The sequence below is a fragment of the Oryzias latipes genome, chromosome 9 (genome assembly GCF_002234675.1).
Source record: "Oryzias latipes chromosome 9, ASM223467v1".
In the NCBI taxonomy this organism is placed as follows: Eukaryota; Metazoa; Chordata; class Actinopteri; order Beloniformes; family Adrianichthyidae; genus Oryzias; species Oryzias latipes.
The window spans coordinates 7,351,652-7,367,798 of record NC_019867.2 but is presented as its reverse complement, the minus strand read 5'-3'; the positions used below and the strand labels follow the sequence as shown (position 1 = coordinate 7,367,798).

The following is a 16,147-nucleotide window of genomic DNA, read 5'->3' as shown; positions in this document are numbered from 1 at the left end:
GCCAACTGTACCGATTATTGTAACTGTTCACTAAACATAAAACAACCTTTTTTTCACAGCATTGCAAACAGTTTCTGAATAAATTAAAACATGTGCCTCCAGCTCAAGCTGGAGCTGTATTCTGCTGCGTTTTACGGAAACAAAATGTTGTGGTCCGTTCATTATTCATTACATCTAGTACAGTACTTATCTGTTACAATAAGCTTGAAATATGTAGCGCTGTTCATAATGAGAATAAAACAAATATCCGATCCCTGATTGGGATGTAACATTTGATTTCGATCGAGTATAAAACGACGTAATCGGGCTCGATTTGCAATCATGTGATCGGATTGGGACCTCCCCCAATATCCCCTTACCTGTATGAATTGTTATTTGCATGCTCTTTCTGTGGAGAGCTGGGCTCAAACACGTCGTCACATTCATCATCATCATCATCCTCTTCTTCTTGGCTGCTCAGGCTTTCCTCAGAGTCGTATTCAACCCTGTTTTCTAATGGTGACAGCACAGGCTGAAAAGACAAGTGCAGAGCAACAAAGTCACATGAACGTAGTCTTCTTTCATTATTTATTCATCATATTTGAACCTGAAACACTCTAGAAATATATATGTGGTGAAAAAAAGAGACATGTTTCAACAGAAGAGTTTTTTCCTTTAATAAATTACCTTGGCAATAAAGTAATCCCAAATGCTGAGCTCTGGAGGAACAAACTGGTCCTTAAAGACAGAGGTGACTCCGTGTTCCACAACAGAACCAAATTTGGGACTGGATGGGCCTTCCCGCTCGATCCCAGACTCTTCTTTTGATCCACCGCGTGACGAAAGGAGCCGGAAACGCCTGGCTTTCTTCTCTGAGCCACTTGGAGAAGCTGTGGAGAAAAAGAAGTGGATGAAATGGTTTCACTCGCATTGGAGATTTATCACATTAGGATTGAAAGCAACTTTATCAGACTAGATTTAATTTAGCTGTTGAGCCATCTTTGTGATAAACAGGTCCGTACAGTTACCTGGTGGAGGGGTTCTTGTTGGACTGGTGGGTTTCCCCATGACTGGGACTCGGGCTCCTCCCCCAAAAACGCTCACCCACAGCTTGCCGTGGAGCGGATGGGTCACGATGCGAAATAACTCGTTGCTGGAGTGAGTCGCCATGCCGTGAATGAAAAGACTCAGGTAGACCGCAGTCAAAATCTCGCACAGGAGAACAGCCAAGCCTGGCTGGCTGTCCTCACCTGCCGAGTTCAGCAGACGAATGAGAGAAGCAATACCTGAAAAGCATGAGAAAGGGAGAGGAACATCAAAAAAACAGAAAGGAAAACAAAGCCGTTTTTAATTTTATTTGTTCACCAAAACACTTTAACACTAAAATATTTGTATTAGCAGAGATCCTGTTTGCTAAATCAAATCAAAAAAGTGATAAAGGTTACACTTTTTTTTTTAAAGAAAAAATAAAGAATGATAGACACACAAGCGATTATTAAATAAATCAAATTATCCATTGTGGTCATATCCATCAAAACTGCCTAAGGGAGTCTAAGTTTGCAGTGAAAAAAGTCGTGTTAGGGAACGTCCATATCGTTACGTCTGTATCCAGATTAACCTCCTGCACGTCTGTAGCAGAAGGAGTTTTTGTCTAAGAATCCTCAGCTGTTTGAAGCCTACATTTGTGCAGATGGTGCACTGTGCCCCCGACTGAATTTTTTATCATGCAGCATTCTCTATTCCACAATCAGCTCCAGGGGCCCTCAGCGCGACCCTGCGGATGGAGTCATCCTTTCTTATCGGCTTGTTACGTTTCTGAGTCACCGACTTTGATGCTGCTGTCCCAACAGATGACTGCATAGAACAATGTCCTCTCACTACCAATTTACAGAAAAGACGCAACAGTGCTGCAAACAATGTAGAGCCCAAGGTTTTTCACAAAACACTGATTTTTTTTCTGTTCATTTCTGTAGGCAGGGTCATTGTTGCGTTCATAGTTCAGTGGTCCAGTTTTTACAGGCTTGTGCTTACAGTTAGAGATCAACTTAGCATAACCACCATCAGCTCTTCTTAAAGCAGCCTGACTCTAAATTTCTATTGATACTTTCATCAGCCCTTAAAACGAGTTTCTCTAACGCCAATTCCTTCTGTTGATGTCAAAGTTGGGAGCTAAATTAATAATTACTGCCTGTAATTACTAATCGCTAAAATAACCTGCCTCCTGCTTTTACTTGAGCTTTATTTGATAAACTTTACTTAAGTTTTTATTTTAACATTTTTGAAAAAAAAGCCTGTCAAAAGACGCATCTTGTCCCTAAATGGTTGAAGAGTTACAGTACTTCAAAGAACATCACCTGCATGAATTTACATCTGAAAATGAAGAACTATTCACACAAAAACAGTAATAACCTACATTTATGAACATTATAGAAACATATATTCATCTAGATCAGAAGCAAATGTGCTGAGTTTTGACTGATGCAATCACAGACAGGAAATAAAGTCAGCGGCAGGGTGGAAGGTCTGTGTTCTTTGCTTTTTTCTTTTCAATCAAGCAAAAGATGCGTCTCGACTTACCTGGCCACTGAGCAGGAGAAGTGTTGGGTTGAGCAGACTCATCCGTGCTGACAGCTCTGAGCAGCTGCTTCTGAGACAGCAAAACGCTCTGATAAACAGTCCCGGTGAAGTGGTTCACATGGCTTTGGAAAAACAGAAAAAAGGACCCGTTCATAAATTAGCTTACATTTCTTTGAAATAAACAAAATACCTGAAGTATGTCATTTCCATAGTTATCTCAATGAAAGCGTTTATACGTTTATGTCTAAATTGAGGGATTTCTTAGACATGATGTCATGCTGTGATCTGTCCAAACGTGAGATAATAGAACACTTTGGAATTACTGCCTGTTGTGCTGCATGGAAACAGAAGAAGCACCTAATCATGAAGGAAACATCAGCAGACAAGCCGTCACATCAAGCTGCTTCTAAACCTCTGTATTTAAAAAAAAAAAAAACACAATGTTGGATGGGAACATTACACATGGCTTCAGCCACCAGGGAGTCTATTAGGTCTGTAGTTCTCCTTTCAATTCCTGTGGAAAAACCTTAATTGCTTTTTCTTGCAACGATTCCTACAGTTAAAAGGAAACGCTGCTCAGTCATTGTTCTTTGGGTAACTTTTTAATCCACCTCCTACAGAGATTGACACTTTATGTATGAACAGTTTTTGCTAGTAACATGATTTCAGCTATAATATGTACCGGCAGTGGATGTAAATAGATAGCAGTTCGACTACAGTTACAGAATTTAAGCCAAATTATTACCTTACGATAGTTTATGTAATTTACGTTTTTAATCAACGTTTAGATGAGCGATCACTTAGATGTAATTTAATTTCTTTTTTTTTACGTCTAAACAGATGAGTTATAAAAATAAAATATAAATATGAAAAGAATATATTTGTCTATGATTGTTTTTTTTTTAATCAAACAAAACATCTTTAACCTTATAAATGTATCAAGATCGCCATAATTAATAACATCACACCTAAAGCGAGACCGTAGTTTTCAACAAGGAGATGGACTTATAAGAAAACATTAAAAAAAAAAAAAAAATATATATATATATATATATATATATATATATATATATATATATATATATATATATATATATATATATATATATATATATTAATACATTTATATTAAATAATGCAATTCAAGTATTCCAAAAACTTAAAAACAATACTCTGAGAAAGTAAACATAATATGTATTCTGTATTTTGAAAGTATTCTTCTTAATATTATGCACAGACACTGTATATTAAAGGCTTTTATTATTATATAAACAACCCTTATTTTCACATTTGACCTAATTAAAGTACGATTAATGTGGGTCCCATAGCTGTAGACTTGAAAGACCTTGTTTGAGATGATAATGGCTTTAGGGTTTAGAAGAGGGTGAAATGAAACAAAAGTTTATAATGTTTCATATCATAATTGCCAAAGTTAAAGAAATATAATAGGGAAGGGCTTTCTTAACCAAGAAACTCTCAGCAGCAGGTGGCAGATGGCCATTTTATCCCTTTGCTTTTTATGTGTGGGGCATTTTAGAATTGAGAATGCTCTCCTATCACATTTTAGGAATGGAGTTCTTAAACAGGGTTAAAAAAAAATCCTTTTATTTTTATTAAAAAAAAGAAAGTAACACAATCTGTTAAGTATTTTTTTGAAGCTACACCCTGGTGTCCTAATCCCAGTTTGGTAAAGCGAGAGTTCAAACAGCCCATCAAGAAGCAACATGGTACGACATGAACCCAGAGCTGCACAGCTGTATGCTGAAAGCTCAGGAATATAAATAAATAAACATGCACATTCCCTTCTCTGAAGTCTGAATCCTTCTGGGCTGTTGTCAAACTGATTGGGACTTATAAAACATTGGGGTCTTAAATAAACAATGCCCCCCCCCCCCCCCCCCCCCCCCAAAAAAAATAAAAATCTGCAGGAACCAACAGTCTAATTAAGCATGTACAATCAGAATGACAAACTGCATCTTTGCCGCTTTCATAATTCATATTCCACATAATCAAAACGCAACTGCCGATTATTCTTTGTTATTAATTGGTAATTCTTTTTTAACACCTTAAACCACATTACAGCACTTAGGATTTAGCTAAAAGAGATATGTGGTAAAGTTAATAAAGGTTGTCATCAGTTTTAGGTAAGACTTCAGTGTTTTATTTGGGCATCATGTGTGAGTTCATCTCAATCTTAAACGAGTACCAGGAGTTGAATCCCAAATCCCAATGATCATACCATGATAATGATTCCATTTAGAATTTTTTTTCCTGCAAAATGACTACGATTTAATGCCAAGAGCAATAAGTTATAAGTTAAATTAAAATGCAATTTAGTAACAAGATACACCTATATACAGCAGTCCCTCATTTATTTAACAGACATCCGTAAAGTAAGATTATGAATGTTTTAAGGCTGTAAAAGCCCATACTACACACTATCCACTTTTCTTAGACATCTACAGTTACACAGATTTGTCTCTTGTTTAAACTCCGAAAGTTCAAGCCTTTGTAGAAACATAAGTGTAGAAATATAGAATAAAATCAAAGATCTGGTCGAGGTTGAAGATTTATGCAGATTTGGCAAACTAAACTATTTGTGTGCAGTCGACACGGCACTGGGGAGATTGATCAACAACAGCCTACAGCCAATTAGGATGCAGAACACAATGAGCAGGGAAATAAAAAATAAAAGCATGCAAAACTGCACGAAAAAAAAAAGCAAAAAGCAAAACAATATCGTGAAAGACCATTGCACGTGACTTTAAGTAGTTTATGCTTTTTAATAAAGTAAATTAAGCCTGAAACAAACCCCACAGAACCATAAATCATAGATGGGCAACCCCAGGACTCCCAGAATGAAGCAGGTTTGAGAAACAGAACTGTATACAGCTAGGGGAAGTTTAGGGCCCCTTTCACTCCCATATGAAGAACTCTAACATTGTAACACAAATATAATCACTACCTGGTTTCAAAAGCCTTTTTATATCCCTGTAGTTAGATTTCTTTATAAACTGTACCAAAGAGTGGATTTTTATGAACCTCGTTGTTCTATTTTATACTTAACTATGATGGATTAACATAAAAAGCTCTTTTAATGCCCTGTAACAAAAGGACTATCACATGTAGCAACAAAAGGACCCCAGTTACCCCTAACTGCAGTCATCAAAATCCTCTTTCAGCTTGACATTTTGCTGCTGTTGACTTATATTTCCACTGCTTGTTTAATGGAGATGTGTTGTTTAAAACAACAACAAAAACATCAGTGTAATCAGTGAGAATCAGTGTAATCATATTTGGCTGCTATACAGCTACTTTTTTTCCAATCACAACATTTCCACAGTCAAACAGGCTACAGGAAAATAGAGATTTACTGCAACACAGAGGAATGTTGACTCATTTAGCATCATTACAATTTCTTCCAATATTTGATAAAACAGATATAAAAACATGGAGTATTGCAAGTGATTGTAAATGTATTGATTAATTTTCTTTTTGCCTTTTCTTCCTTTACTCTTGATTCTTATTTTCAATGCATCATTTTTGTTGGAATTGCTTTGAGTGTTTTTAAATATTCGTTTTCAATCTTAATGTTTTTAAGTTTGGATTAAATAAAAGTTTATAGTAATAAAAAGAAGACAAAGTAGCTTTAGAATACAAGGTGCAGCCCAACAGGCGATGCATAGACATTTACCTGTATGTATGTCCATCACAAAGACACTGATATATGCAGGCGGACAAGGAAGCAGCCAGAGTGTGCATCACATAGATCTAAAATAAAGGCAAAAAAACTTACGTTTAAATTGAAAGACACCGTTTTCTTAAATGCACTGGACATACTATGGCGTTTTCTGTTTGCTCTGATTACACAGTTGTTCCTAAAATTCTACACTTTTTATCTGAGATTTTTTCCTCAGCATTACAAGATAGTTTATTAAAATTCGTATTTGAGATTCAAGTTCTGCAATGAAAAATATTAGAAAATCAAGATCTGCCTAACCTCATTGTTAACAATGTCAGGATGTGGAGGGGAGTCGAGCGCATTGATGGTCTGCAAGATGTCATGTGCCAGGTTGGTCAGGTACACAATAGGATTAGCCACCACTGTTTTTACACTGGCAGTACAAGCCATAAGAAGAGGAATGGACGTATGCTGAGAACCCAGTGGCTTCACGGACTTCACAGAGTCGTCCTGTGAGGGGACATCAAAAAAGGAACCGGTCAGATCATCTTCACAAAAAAACTTTACCACGTTAAAATCACATGCAAACTTTTACAGATATTTATTCAAAGATGTAAACAACTGTCACTCTAAAAGACCTTCATTTCTAATCCTAAAATAGTCAACTTGCAAAAGAAAAAAGAAAAAAAAAGAAAGGAAGGGGTTTGATCTGAACCCTTGAAAGAAGCACTTCGTTATCTGTAGATGAACAGAATGAACGGAACAGAAATGAGGCAACTGGCAGAAATGTCATCAAGGATTTAACTGACAAATGAGGAGCAGAAAAGCGAAATAGCGGCAGTGGAAGGAAAGCGAGTCTGTTTTGTAACTTACTGCTGAATAAAAAAATGTTTTCAGCCACGGTGAATCACTCAGTTGTCACTAACCTACCTAACAGAAACCTTTCACACAGTTTAAAGTCAGGATAAAGGTAACAGACACACAAAACTACTGCACAACCATCAAAACATTTGACAATGGTGAAACCTAGGAATGAAAATGTTCTTTTTTTTTTTAACAAAAGAAGGAGAGCAGGGAAGACCACCAGGGTCCACTTACTGCTAACTTTGAGCATATTCCCCTGTTGGACCTTTGGGTTGTTTACCTCTCAGAACAATTCTTTTTTTTATTCAGCCTAAAGCTAATCCTCCTGCTAGAGCTCCCAGCTTCAGCACAAGCTGCCAGCTCTCTGCTGGAGAGGCACACTCACTCACCAGAGTACAGTCCCGACTGTCTCGATGTCCATCTTGGGAAATTGTGACACTCAGATGGCCTAACTTTTGTCTTTCATGTGTGCTTTGCTGCTCAGCTGCTCACTTTCAAAGAGAATATTACATGTCATCACATGGAGGAGCTGTACCCACACCTGCAAATAAGCTGCCAACTAAAATGGTGTTGACCAAGATTTTGCAGATCATAACTATCAATGTACGTCCTTCTTTTTTATTAAGCTTCTCTCAACATTTGTCTAACTTTACAATTGGAAGTCACAAATATTACATTTGTCTAAATCCCTATAAATATTGTAGACTGGTATGGAAGAAAGGATCTGTTCTTTTTTTGGAAAACTGTTAAAGCCATTAACTCCTAACATAACATGTTTTTATGTTTGCAGGTGCACAAAATCAGAAAATATGCCACCAAGTGTGTCACATCTGCAGCTTCTTATCTGTATTTTCACCAACAATTTGAAATCATGCTACGTTCGCTTTCCTGTTTGAAGTCTGCAGCGCAGAACCGTAACACCAGTTTAAAAATAGATGTAGTGGAGGCTTAAAGCTGGCTGCTTTGAGCCCAGGTGCATAGAAATGACTGAAAACAGCACCAATACTCCAGCTCTGTGGTATTAAAAACAGCCAGACATTTTTAATAACCAGCAAGTTAATTCAGCTTTTCAAAATACACGTGAGACGCTCAAATAAACCTTTCCCTCTGTTTTTTAGCGGCCCGTGGTGAGTATCTGCACATGGTTTATTTACCTGGTGGGACTCCTGAAGCAGCAATATGAGCTCCATGCGTACCGAAGCCAGTCCTCCGCCATGAGAGCCGTGCAAGCTGCAGTAGCTCAGAAACATCCTCAATAAAGGCTGGTTACTCTGCAGCCACTGTCTTCTGCTCTTGTGGCTATCAGCATGAGGGCTCTGGGGCTGAAAAACATTACAAGCTTCATTACTTTTGTGGAAAAAAAAAAAAAAGTATATCTTTCTATAATCATGGTGCTGTCGTCCAGCTGGTTGGTATTCAACAAAAGCCCCTGAGTGGTGTGAAAGTAATTGTTTTAAAACTCATGGCAGTAGTTTGCACTGCAAAAAAATAAGATATATAAATGGAATGAAGGAGCAATGGAAGAAAGATATTTATCCCAACAAAAAAAACAAAAAAGAATGTTGCACAGGAACTTCAGGTTTTTTCTGATCCGTGCCACAAAATATTCTTGTGCTCTTCTACTTTATTTTTTTCTGCAGCAACAGGCCAGATATCAACACCCACCTGATCTTCCTCCACTAATCCAGAAACCGATTGATCATCCTGGAAAGACGCTTTCGGCAGGCGAGGCTTGTAGCTGCAGCAGCGCTGCAGAGCCAGCACCTGAGAAAAACACAGTATTTCACCTCACATTTGTATAATCTATCATTCCTGCCCTGGAAACAGAGCAAGACAAACACTGAAGGTAAAAAAAAAATAAAACAAACAAATGTAAATACTTAACCATAAACATAAAGTTTCATATTTAACTACACAAGTTAGAATAATCATATTAATTAAAAAAAATAATGATAAAATGTCACTTTTGTAGGTAACATTTGTACCTCTCTTTCCAACCACTGGCACAGCTGGTAACGCAGCTTCCCTCCTTCCAGTTCATACCCCGTTGACAGGGTGCGCAGCTCATTGGCCATTATCTTCAGGCAGGCGGTGAACTTAAGCTGACACACTAAAATGTCATCAGATGGAACGATGCAATTATCCTCGTCTTTGAGGTCGCCCTGCCTCGAGCTTTCCGTACCCGCAGGAAAAGCGTTTGGAATGTCTTGGAAAACGCTGTTCTCAGTTGTTTTGCAGTCTTTCTCTTCTTTTGTCATTTGTGGTTCTTCATCTTCATCTGCATCCTCGTCGTCTTTGTCACTGTCCCACTTCAGCTCCAGCGGCTCATCTGGAAGGTTCAGCGATGGCTGGCTCCAATCAAAACTTAACAAGGAGTCTGACTGGCTGTTGGACAAACTGTTTCCAGCTGAATCGAAGCCGTTCAGAGCCGACCGACTCCAGTCTGGGTCAGACGCTGGCCCATTCTTACTCCCGACACTGAGCTCAGCAGAAATGCTCGAGTCATCTTGGTTGGGGAGTTTGGAACGTTTGTGGACTTTGGGCATCTTCGACAGGACTTCAAGTGCCAGCATGGGACACCCAGTTTGGAGGTGAGCGTACGCAGTGGTGAAAAACAGCCTCCTTTCATCCAGACTGATGGAGTCAGCCCTGCGACCTTCAGTGGTCAGGCCAACTTTCGCCCTGTCACAAGAGGCAAAATGGCGGCGAAGGAGAAGTGGATGTGTACGCAGGTAGATGTAAAAATTAAAAACCTCTGGGTTACACAAAGGCTTTGAAGAGGAATCTGTAAGGGGAAAAAAAAGAGACAGATATTTGACTTCCTTTATTTTAGTGGAGCAAGTAAAAGCACAAATTTGAACTAATGGTTCAAAAACAGAGCAAAAAAATGGTCTAAATATAAAATGACTTAAATGAAAATTTAGGGCGGAGCTATGAGCTAAAAAGCTTAAGAGCGTAAGGTTTTTTGAGGAAAAACAACAAGATTTTTCTTATCTAATTATGTCAATGTCAATATAAAACTTTGTACTGAAGATCCAGGAGAAGAAGAGCAAATCTATCTTTGAACTCTTGAAGTTAATGGTATTTTGTCTGCAAACAAATTCGATTTGACAACATAATTTATGAAACATGTGGCAAAGGGATGTTTAGCTTGAGTTCAAATTAAGTTAGCATTTTCCAGTTTCTACAGTAACGCTTCACGCATTATTCTATTTACATACAGAAGATGAAGAAACAGCAGAGATGAACATACAGCTGCTTCAATCTGAACAGGACAGCTTTACAGTGCTGGATTTTTAGACATTAGACATTTACCCTGCCTAATATAGCCCATCAGAGCCTCTGTATTTAGATCTACCCCTTTATAGTGAGTGTTAGCTAGTGGGAATTTCTGTGTGAGAAAACCAGAAAGGAAGGTAGGAAAGAATAAGAAACAAAAAAAGAACTGGAAAAATAAACTAAAATAAAAATAGAGTAATGAAAGAGTGAAAGAAAAAGACAGAAAAGTGGAAAAAGACTTAAAGAAAGATGGAAAGACAAACACAAGACAGACGAAAGAAAGAAATACTGAACAAAATACAAACTTAAATAAAAGAAAGATTGTCAGACAGAAAGACCAAAATACAAAGAGAAAAATTAAAGAGAATAAAAAAAAACTTTATATTGATTTGGTAAAGTAAGACGTTTGCCTGCAAACCGCATTCCTTGAGCTGAACAGACCCTGTCACAGGTCTGCGTTCTCTAAAATAAGTGTAGCACAATTGGACTTTCTTTTAACATAAAAAATTCGAAAAACAATAGGAAATATTGTTTTCCTGTGTTTCACATGGTAGTCCTGTATGCTTTTGTAGTCTGTTCTACTGTGAAAGCAACCGTGAAAATGAAAAATACAGCTTCCTCTCTTTACTGAATAAGCATAGGTTGCTGTAACCTCTAAAGTGCAAAAAACTAAATAAGACCAGCAGCACACATACCAGTGTCACATTTGATCTGAGAGGTTCCAGAGCTTTTCAGGTTTGAAGGCTGCACAATCAGAGTGTCCAAGGCTCTGCTGTAGTCCTCCAAAACCCAGTAGGCTATGCTTCGCAAGAAAGGATCAGGATGGGTAGGAATCTGGGGAAAAAAGCATTTAATAAACAGCTTTTTTTCAGTTCTTCCTTAAATGAAGTATTGACGGGACATCAGTCAGTTAAATGAAAACAATTTTTTTTCTAAAAACCAAAATCGATAGCTCTTCAAGTCAGCAACATAAATCTTTAGAAACACAATCAAGTGCTCACCTGTTTGTCTTGGCCCAAAACGTGCCTCTGAAGGATCTTTTTGTAAGTGGACGAAGTTTCAAACTCAGACTCGTACAATCTGGAGATCACCAGGGCCAGCTGAAGATCTTGCATTTTCTCTAAACACACCTGAAAAAGGAAAAAAAATACTTTAGATACACAAAGCATAAGTTTGAGCATAGTGCAAAACAGAACATTTTTGTTTTCCGGAAAGGGACAAAAACAAAATTCCAAAAGCTATTAACATAACTGAATTTAAACAAACGCACAGTAAACTCCACTTGCTGAGGAGGCTCCGAGCGGATAAGGTGTGAGACGCATTTTAATGAGCAAACCTTCCAGCCAAAGAGTCTGAGCAAAGTCAATGATAGCCTTATGCCTGGCAATGTTCATTTCCATAAAATGCTAACAGACATTTGAGTTACTCATGCAGATTAATAATGAGAGTCTATGCCCCTGGGATTATCCAAGCAGAAATAACCTTTATAAAGAAATTATTAATCACAGGATTAGTGTTAGCCCCCTTTGAATATTGAGAAATATACTTTTATTAGCCTAATAAAACCCAAATAGATGGAAGTTATTTCAACTAACCTAAAAACTAAACCAGAAGAAATATTGCCAAAAAAATAAGTTTTAAGTGATCTTTCTCCCTCTCTTTTTATTTTTATTTAAACACCCACTTTGATTAAAATTGTGTTTTTGGTCCTTTTATCATGTTCTTGTGGCGTTTTTCTCATGATGGGAAATTATATTAGAAAATTAAGTTTAAAATTGCATTATTCTGATCCATCCCACTTGTAGACATCTAGATCCATGCAAGTCTTCGTTTTCCTCGTCTGAGCTGGCATCGGCCTCAAAACTGTACAGCTGGAAAACTCAAATATTGCTCGCCATTTTGTTGCAGCAGTAATTCTAGGTTGGGGGAGTGAGAGGCTGTAAGCTAGAGGGAGAGCGTGTAAACAGAAAGCTCAGTGATAGGTAACAGGAAAGGGGGCGTGGTTGTTGCTTCGTGCCAACAGTCCCACCCACAGGTCAAAAACAAATTTCTTATGAACTACTGCCAAAATGACACAGGTTCTCGGAATTTGGCTAAAAACAGAATAATCTTAATTAAAATAGTTTAAAAGATGATCAGAGTGGGTCTTTAAAGGTAGAGTGGAGAGGCTAATCTATAAACTTTACAGCTAAAGATAAAGTGAAAGACAAACCACTTGACACTCAGTAATATTTGAGAGAAGTTTCATAATGATAAAGAAGCTTCTGGAAATGAACTAAAATGGTTATCAAAGAAGTCAATAAAAGTGCTGCTAATGAAATTTGGATTTTAGATTAACCAACCCTTTTCTAAAGACATAAACAATATTTCATAATAGGAAATCCAAAATCTTAATAACAATTTGAGAGTTCACTTATGGTACTGTTCTCACTCCCACAACAGATCTGAGTTCTGCTGAAAACCAAACAGTAATGAAGGTGAATTATTTCCTTCTTAAACTACTTTTTACTTGCCTCCACAGCATCCTTCAGGGAGCCGGCCAATAGAAAAAAGGCTGCAGAATGCTGGAACCGCTGTTTCCCCAGCAGAGAGAAGGCATTTTTCAGTGCTGCTTTCCTCCACCTGTCCTCACTGAAGTTGTTTCGGAAAAACTCTGTCATCTTTGCATTCTTCTGAGACCTGCAAAGAACGACAGTCAAACAGCAACAATGTCTCAGGTGCATAGATATCTGACAGAACAAGGTTTGTCATTTATGCCTACCTATAGAGTCCCCAAACCACTGCCTTCTTTTTCAGAGCCAGATAAAAAATAGCTGCATCCAGAGGATCATTGCTTTTCTGAAAAGAAGCTTTGGCAACCTGACAGAAGAAAGCAGAAACGACACGGAAACATCACGTCCTGTGATGTTAATGCTTTTTAAAACAGCCTCATAAAAGTATTTTTGAAACACCTGAGCATATGATTTCTAAAAGTAGTAAATCAGTTTAAGTACAAAGTGTTTCACACACCAACAACCAATAAGCTGCGAGGTTGCAGTTAAACATTATGATGCACTTCTGTTTCAAACAAATTCAACAGTTTGGACTGGAAACAATTTAGTCCGTCACTGCTAGTAACACAGATAATCTTATTTACTCTAATAAATTCTATATTTGACAAAAATCTTACTGTAACATCAAAATCAATTCATTGGTTAAAACATTTTCAACTATAAATCTAAAAATATCATTAAAATATAGTAAATTTTAGAAAAGAAAACAGAAAAATACTTCCAGATAAGACTGTAATAAAAAAAAAAGTCTCAATACTACTCTTTTTTTTTAATTTACAATGTATTGTTTTAAATTTTCACGTTTTCTCCTTAAATTTACAATCTATTGTTTTTAAATTTTCTTTCATATTTAAAATCTGGTTTTATTTTTAGCTGATGACCCCATCTACCCAGCCCAGCTCTTTGGTTATGTCATGAACTGTCTTGCCTTTTCGATACACCTGCGCAGCTTGTCAGTGCTGCGCAGCCACCATCCCAGACCCATGGAGCGCAGCTCAGGCCAGGTGGGTTCTCCCTTCTGCATAGCAGGAAGCATGTTCAGTAATTCCTCCTCAGCCTCCGAGTGAAAGGCCCAGGCATAATGACATGTTGACAGGCCTGTAAATAAGTAAAAAAAAAGTAGAGAAAGAGATTAAAGTAAAAAAAATCTGACTAAAAAAATAATGTTAAAATAGAGATTAAGAGTTATTTTCACAACTAACAGCGTAAATAGATTTCACCGGAACTGCAGTATTTAAGGATGATTAATTACGCTGTGGCTCATTTAACTGTCATAAAAAGTCATACAATCAAGTATTCAAAGCTTGGACAGCATTTTGGCTTTAGGGATCCTGAAGCTAAACACTCTGATACCTCAGTAGGAACGCAGAACACATTCAGGAAGTGCAGGAAGATGCCACATTGTCCAAAAAAATAATTAATTCTGAATAAAATCTCTGTGTGGGCTAAGGAGCTTTAATGCATTACTTCACTAGAACATAAATATTAAGCTCAACAGTGGAAACAAATTAAAAAAAGCATATATTTACCCTGACAAAGCAGCTGTGCACGGTGTGCTGGAGGCAGGGATGTTGAAAGGAAGGTGTGGAGTCTGACAGCCAGCAAAAATTTAAGGCCACACTCATCCAGAGTCTCCCCTCCTGTTTAATTAGAATCAAGTCTTAGTACTAAAAATGACCAGATTAACCTTAGAATTATACATTAATTTACAACATTTCTTTGTTTTAAGAGCCAACATGAAAATTGGGGTTTGTACCTTTGCTCTTTGCCTGATTATCCTTGAGGTCTGTGCTTGTGGTAGCAATGGTGTCAGCGAGCGCCATGAGTGACATCTGCTCCATTCGAGTTAGTCCAGGTAAACTTGAGTGGAGGAGATGACTGGAGAGAACCTGAGCATGTTCTGGTCCAAAATATGTAGGACTGTACTTTGAAAGGTCTATAACCTACAGAAAGAGAAGACGCTTTAAGGAAAATAATCTTTTACAGACATAAACCTCATACTGCCCCTGCAAACGTTCATCTTTTTGGCCTTAGTCAAACGTTGCTGTCATTTTGCATAAAAGTGACAATTTCATCAGATCATTTAACTACCATGTTGAACTAAATCCAACCAATATTATTTAATATGTGCAGCAGTAACATACATTTCCCTCACGCTTCACACAAGTCTGTCTATTTTTTTTTTTTTTTTTTTTTTTTTTTCTCTTAACTTGTTCTGTCCAACAGCTGAGCAAACAGATTAGAGCTGAAGGCTTTTTGTGTTGGACAGGTTTTACTATCACAAAAAGAGGTTATATAGCTTCAAGAAACTAGAGTGTAGATTTGTATAAACCCCTTTTTGTCGTATTATTTTTTATTTATTTGTTACATTTAGTGTGTGTGGGGAGGGAGAGGGGAAGAATGTGAGGGGAGGGTGGAAGAGAGTAAAAGGAAAAAAGGTGAAAAGGTGGGGGATACAAGCACTGATTTGACTAAGTTATTAATTTAAGCTGTAACAATTATACCAGATCTGCTGGAAAGACGAATGTTACATCAAAGGTGAAAATCTGACACTAAGATGAGCGAGAAAAAAAAACTGTCCATCAATACACTGTAGGTAAGGAGGAGGGATGAAGCAGACAGGGAGCAGTGTGGAGTGTGCACGTGCACGTGGGGGTGGAGATACATGCATGCTGCCGACGTGAACCGTGTGTTCATAAAGGGAGCTAGATCCTACCCAGCCAGACCAGCCAGACCAGGAGAGGGGAGGAGAGCCCCCCAGGCCAGAAGCCCCCCCAGCATCCGGACCCAGGCAGCCCGGGAGGGGAGGAGGAGGGGACCGCCCACCCCACCAGCCAGGCACAGAGAGGGCCCCCCTACAGGGGCCCCCCCAATGCCCAGAGGCACAAGCGAACCCAGTGTCCGGCCCCCAGGCCACAAGACAGGAGCGCTTAGCCGTACCAGGCGGCAGCCATGGGGGCCACCGGGCGCCGGACACCGAGACAAAGGCCAGGGACGAAGCCAGGGCCCCCGGAACCCAAGAGCCGGCCACCACCCGACCGGCGCCCCGTCCCCGCAAGCCAGCCCAGGCCCGCGACCTTAGCAACCCAGGGATCGCCACGCACCCACAGCCACAGCCACCCCCCTAAAACCCTACGCACTACCACCCCCCCCGCCATAATATCTGACCCCCCCTCCCCAACCCTCTCAGTGCCCTCCCCTCTCTGTGATGGGG

The 16,147-nt window shown here is 38.7% G+C and overlaps 1 protein-coding gene across 3 annotated transcripts in view; it reads right to left on the bottom strand.

The window, feature by feature from the left end:
• Nucleotides 1-16,147, bottom strand: part of dmxl1 (Dmx like 1) — a 55,656-nt gene that overhangs the window by 14,782 nt on the left and 24,727 nt on the right. For all 3 annotated transcript variants that reach the window (XM_011478944.3, XM_011478945.3, XM_020705783.2), the window contains 16 exons: nt 14,690-14,876; nt 14,463-14,573; nt 13,862-14,031; nt 13,143-13,240; nt 12,895-13,060; nt 11,383-11,511; nt 11,077-11,215; nt 9,088-9,887; nt 8,768-8,866; nt 8,257-8,424; nt 6,557-6,748; nt 6,251-6,327; nt 2,557-2,678; nt 1,008-1,265; nt 667-869; nt 360-511 (listed from right to left, as the gene is read on the bottom strand). In XM_011478944.3, coding sequence (XP_011477246.1) covers nt 360-511; nt 667-869; nt 1,008-1,265; nt 2,557-2,678; nt 6,251-6,327; nt 6,557-6,748; nt 8,257-8,424; nt 8,768-8,866; nt 9,088-9,887; nt 11,077-11,215; nt 11,383-11,511; nt 12,895-13,060; nt 13,143-13,240; nt 13,862-14,031; nt 14,463-14,573; nt 14,690-14,876 — 3,071 coding nt within the window. The remainder of the gene's footprint in view (nt 1-359; nt 512-666; nt 870-1,007; nt 1,266-2,556; nt 2,679-6,250; nt 6,328-6,556; nt 6,749-8,256; nt 8,425-8,767; nt 8,867-9,087; nt 9,888-11,076; nt 11,216-11,382; nt 11,512-12,894; nt 13,061-13,142; nt 13,241-13,861; nt 14,032-14,462; nt 14,574-14,689; nt 14,877-16,147) is intronic.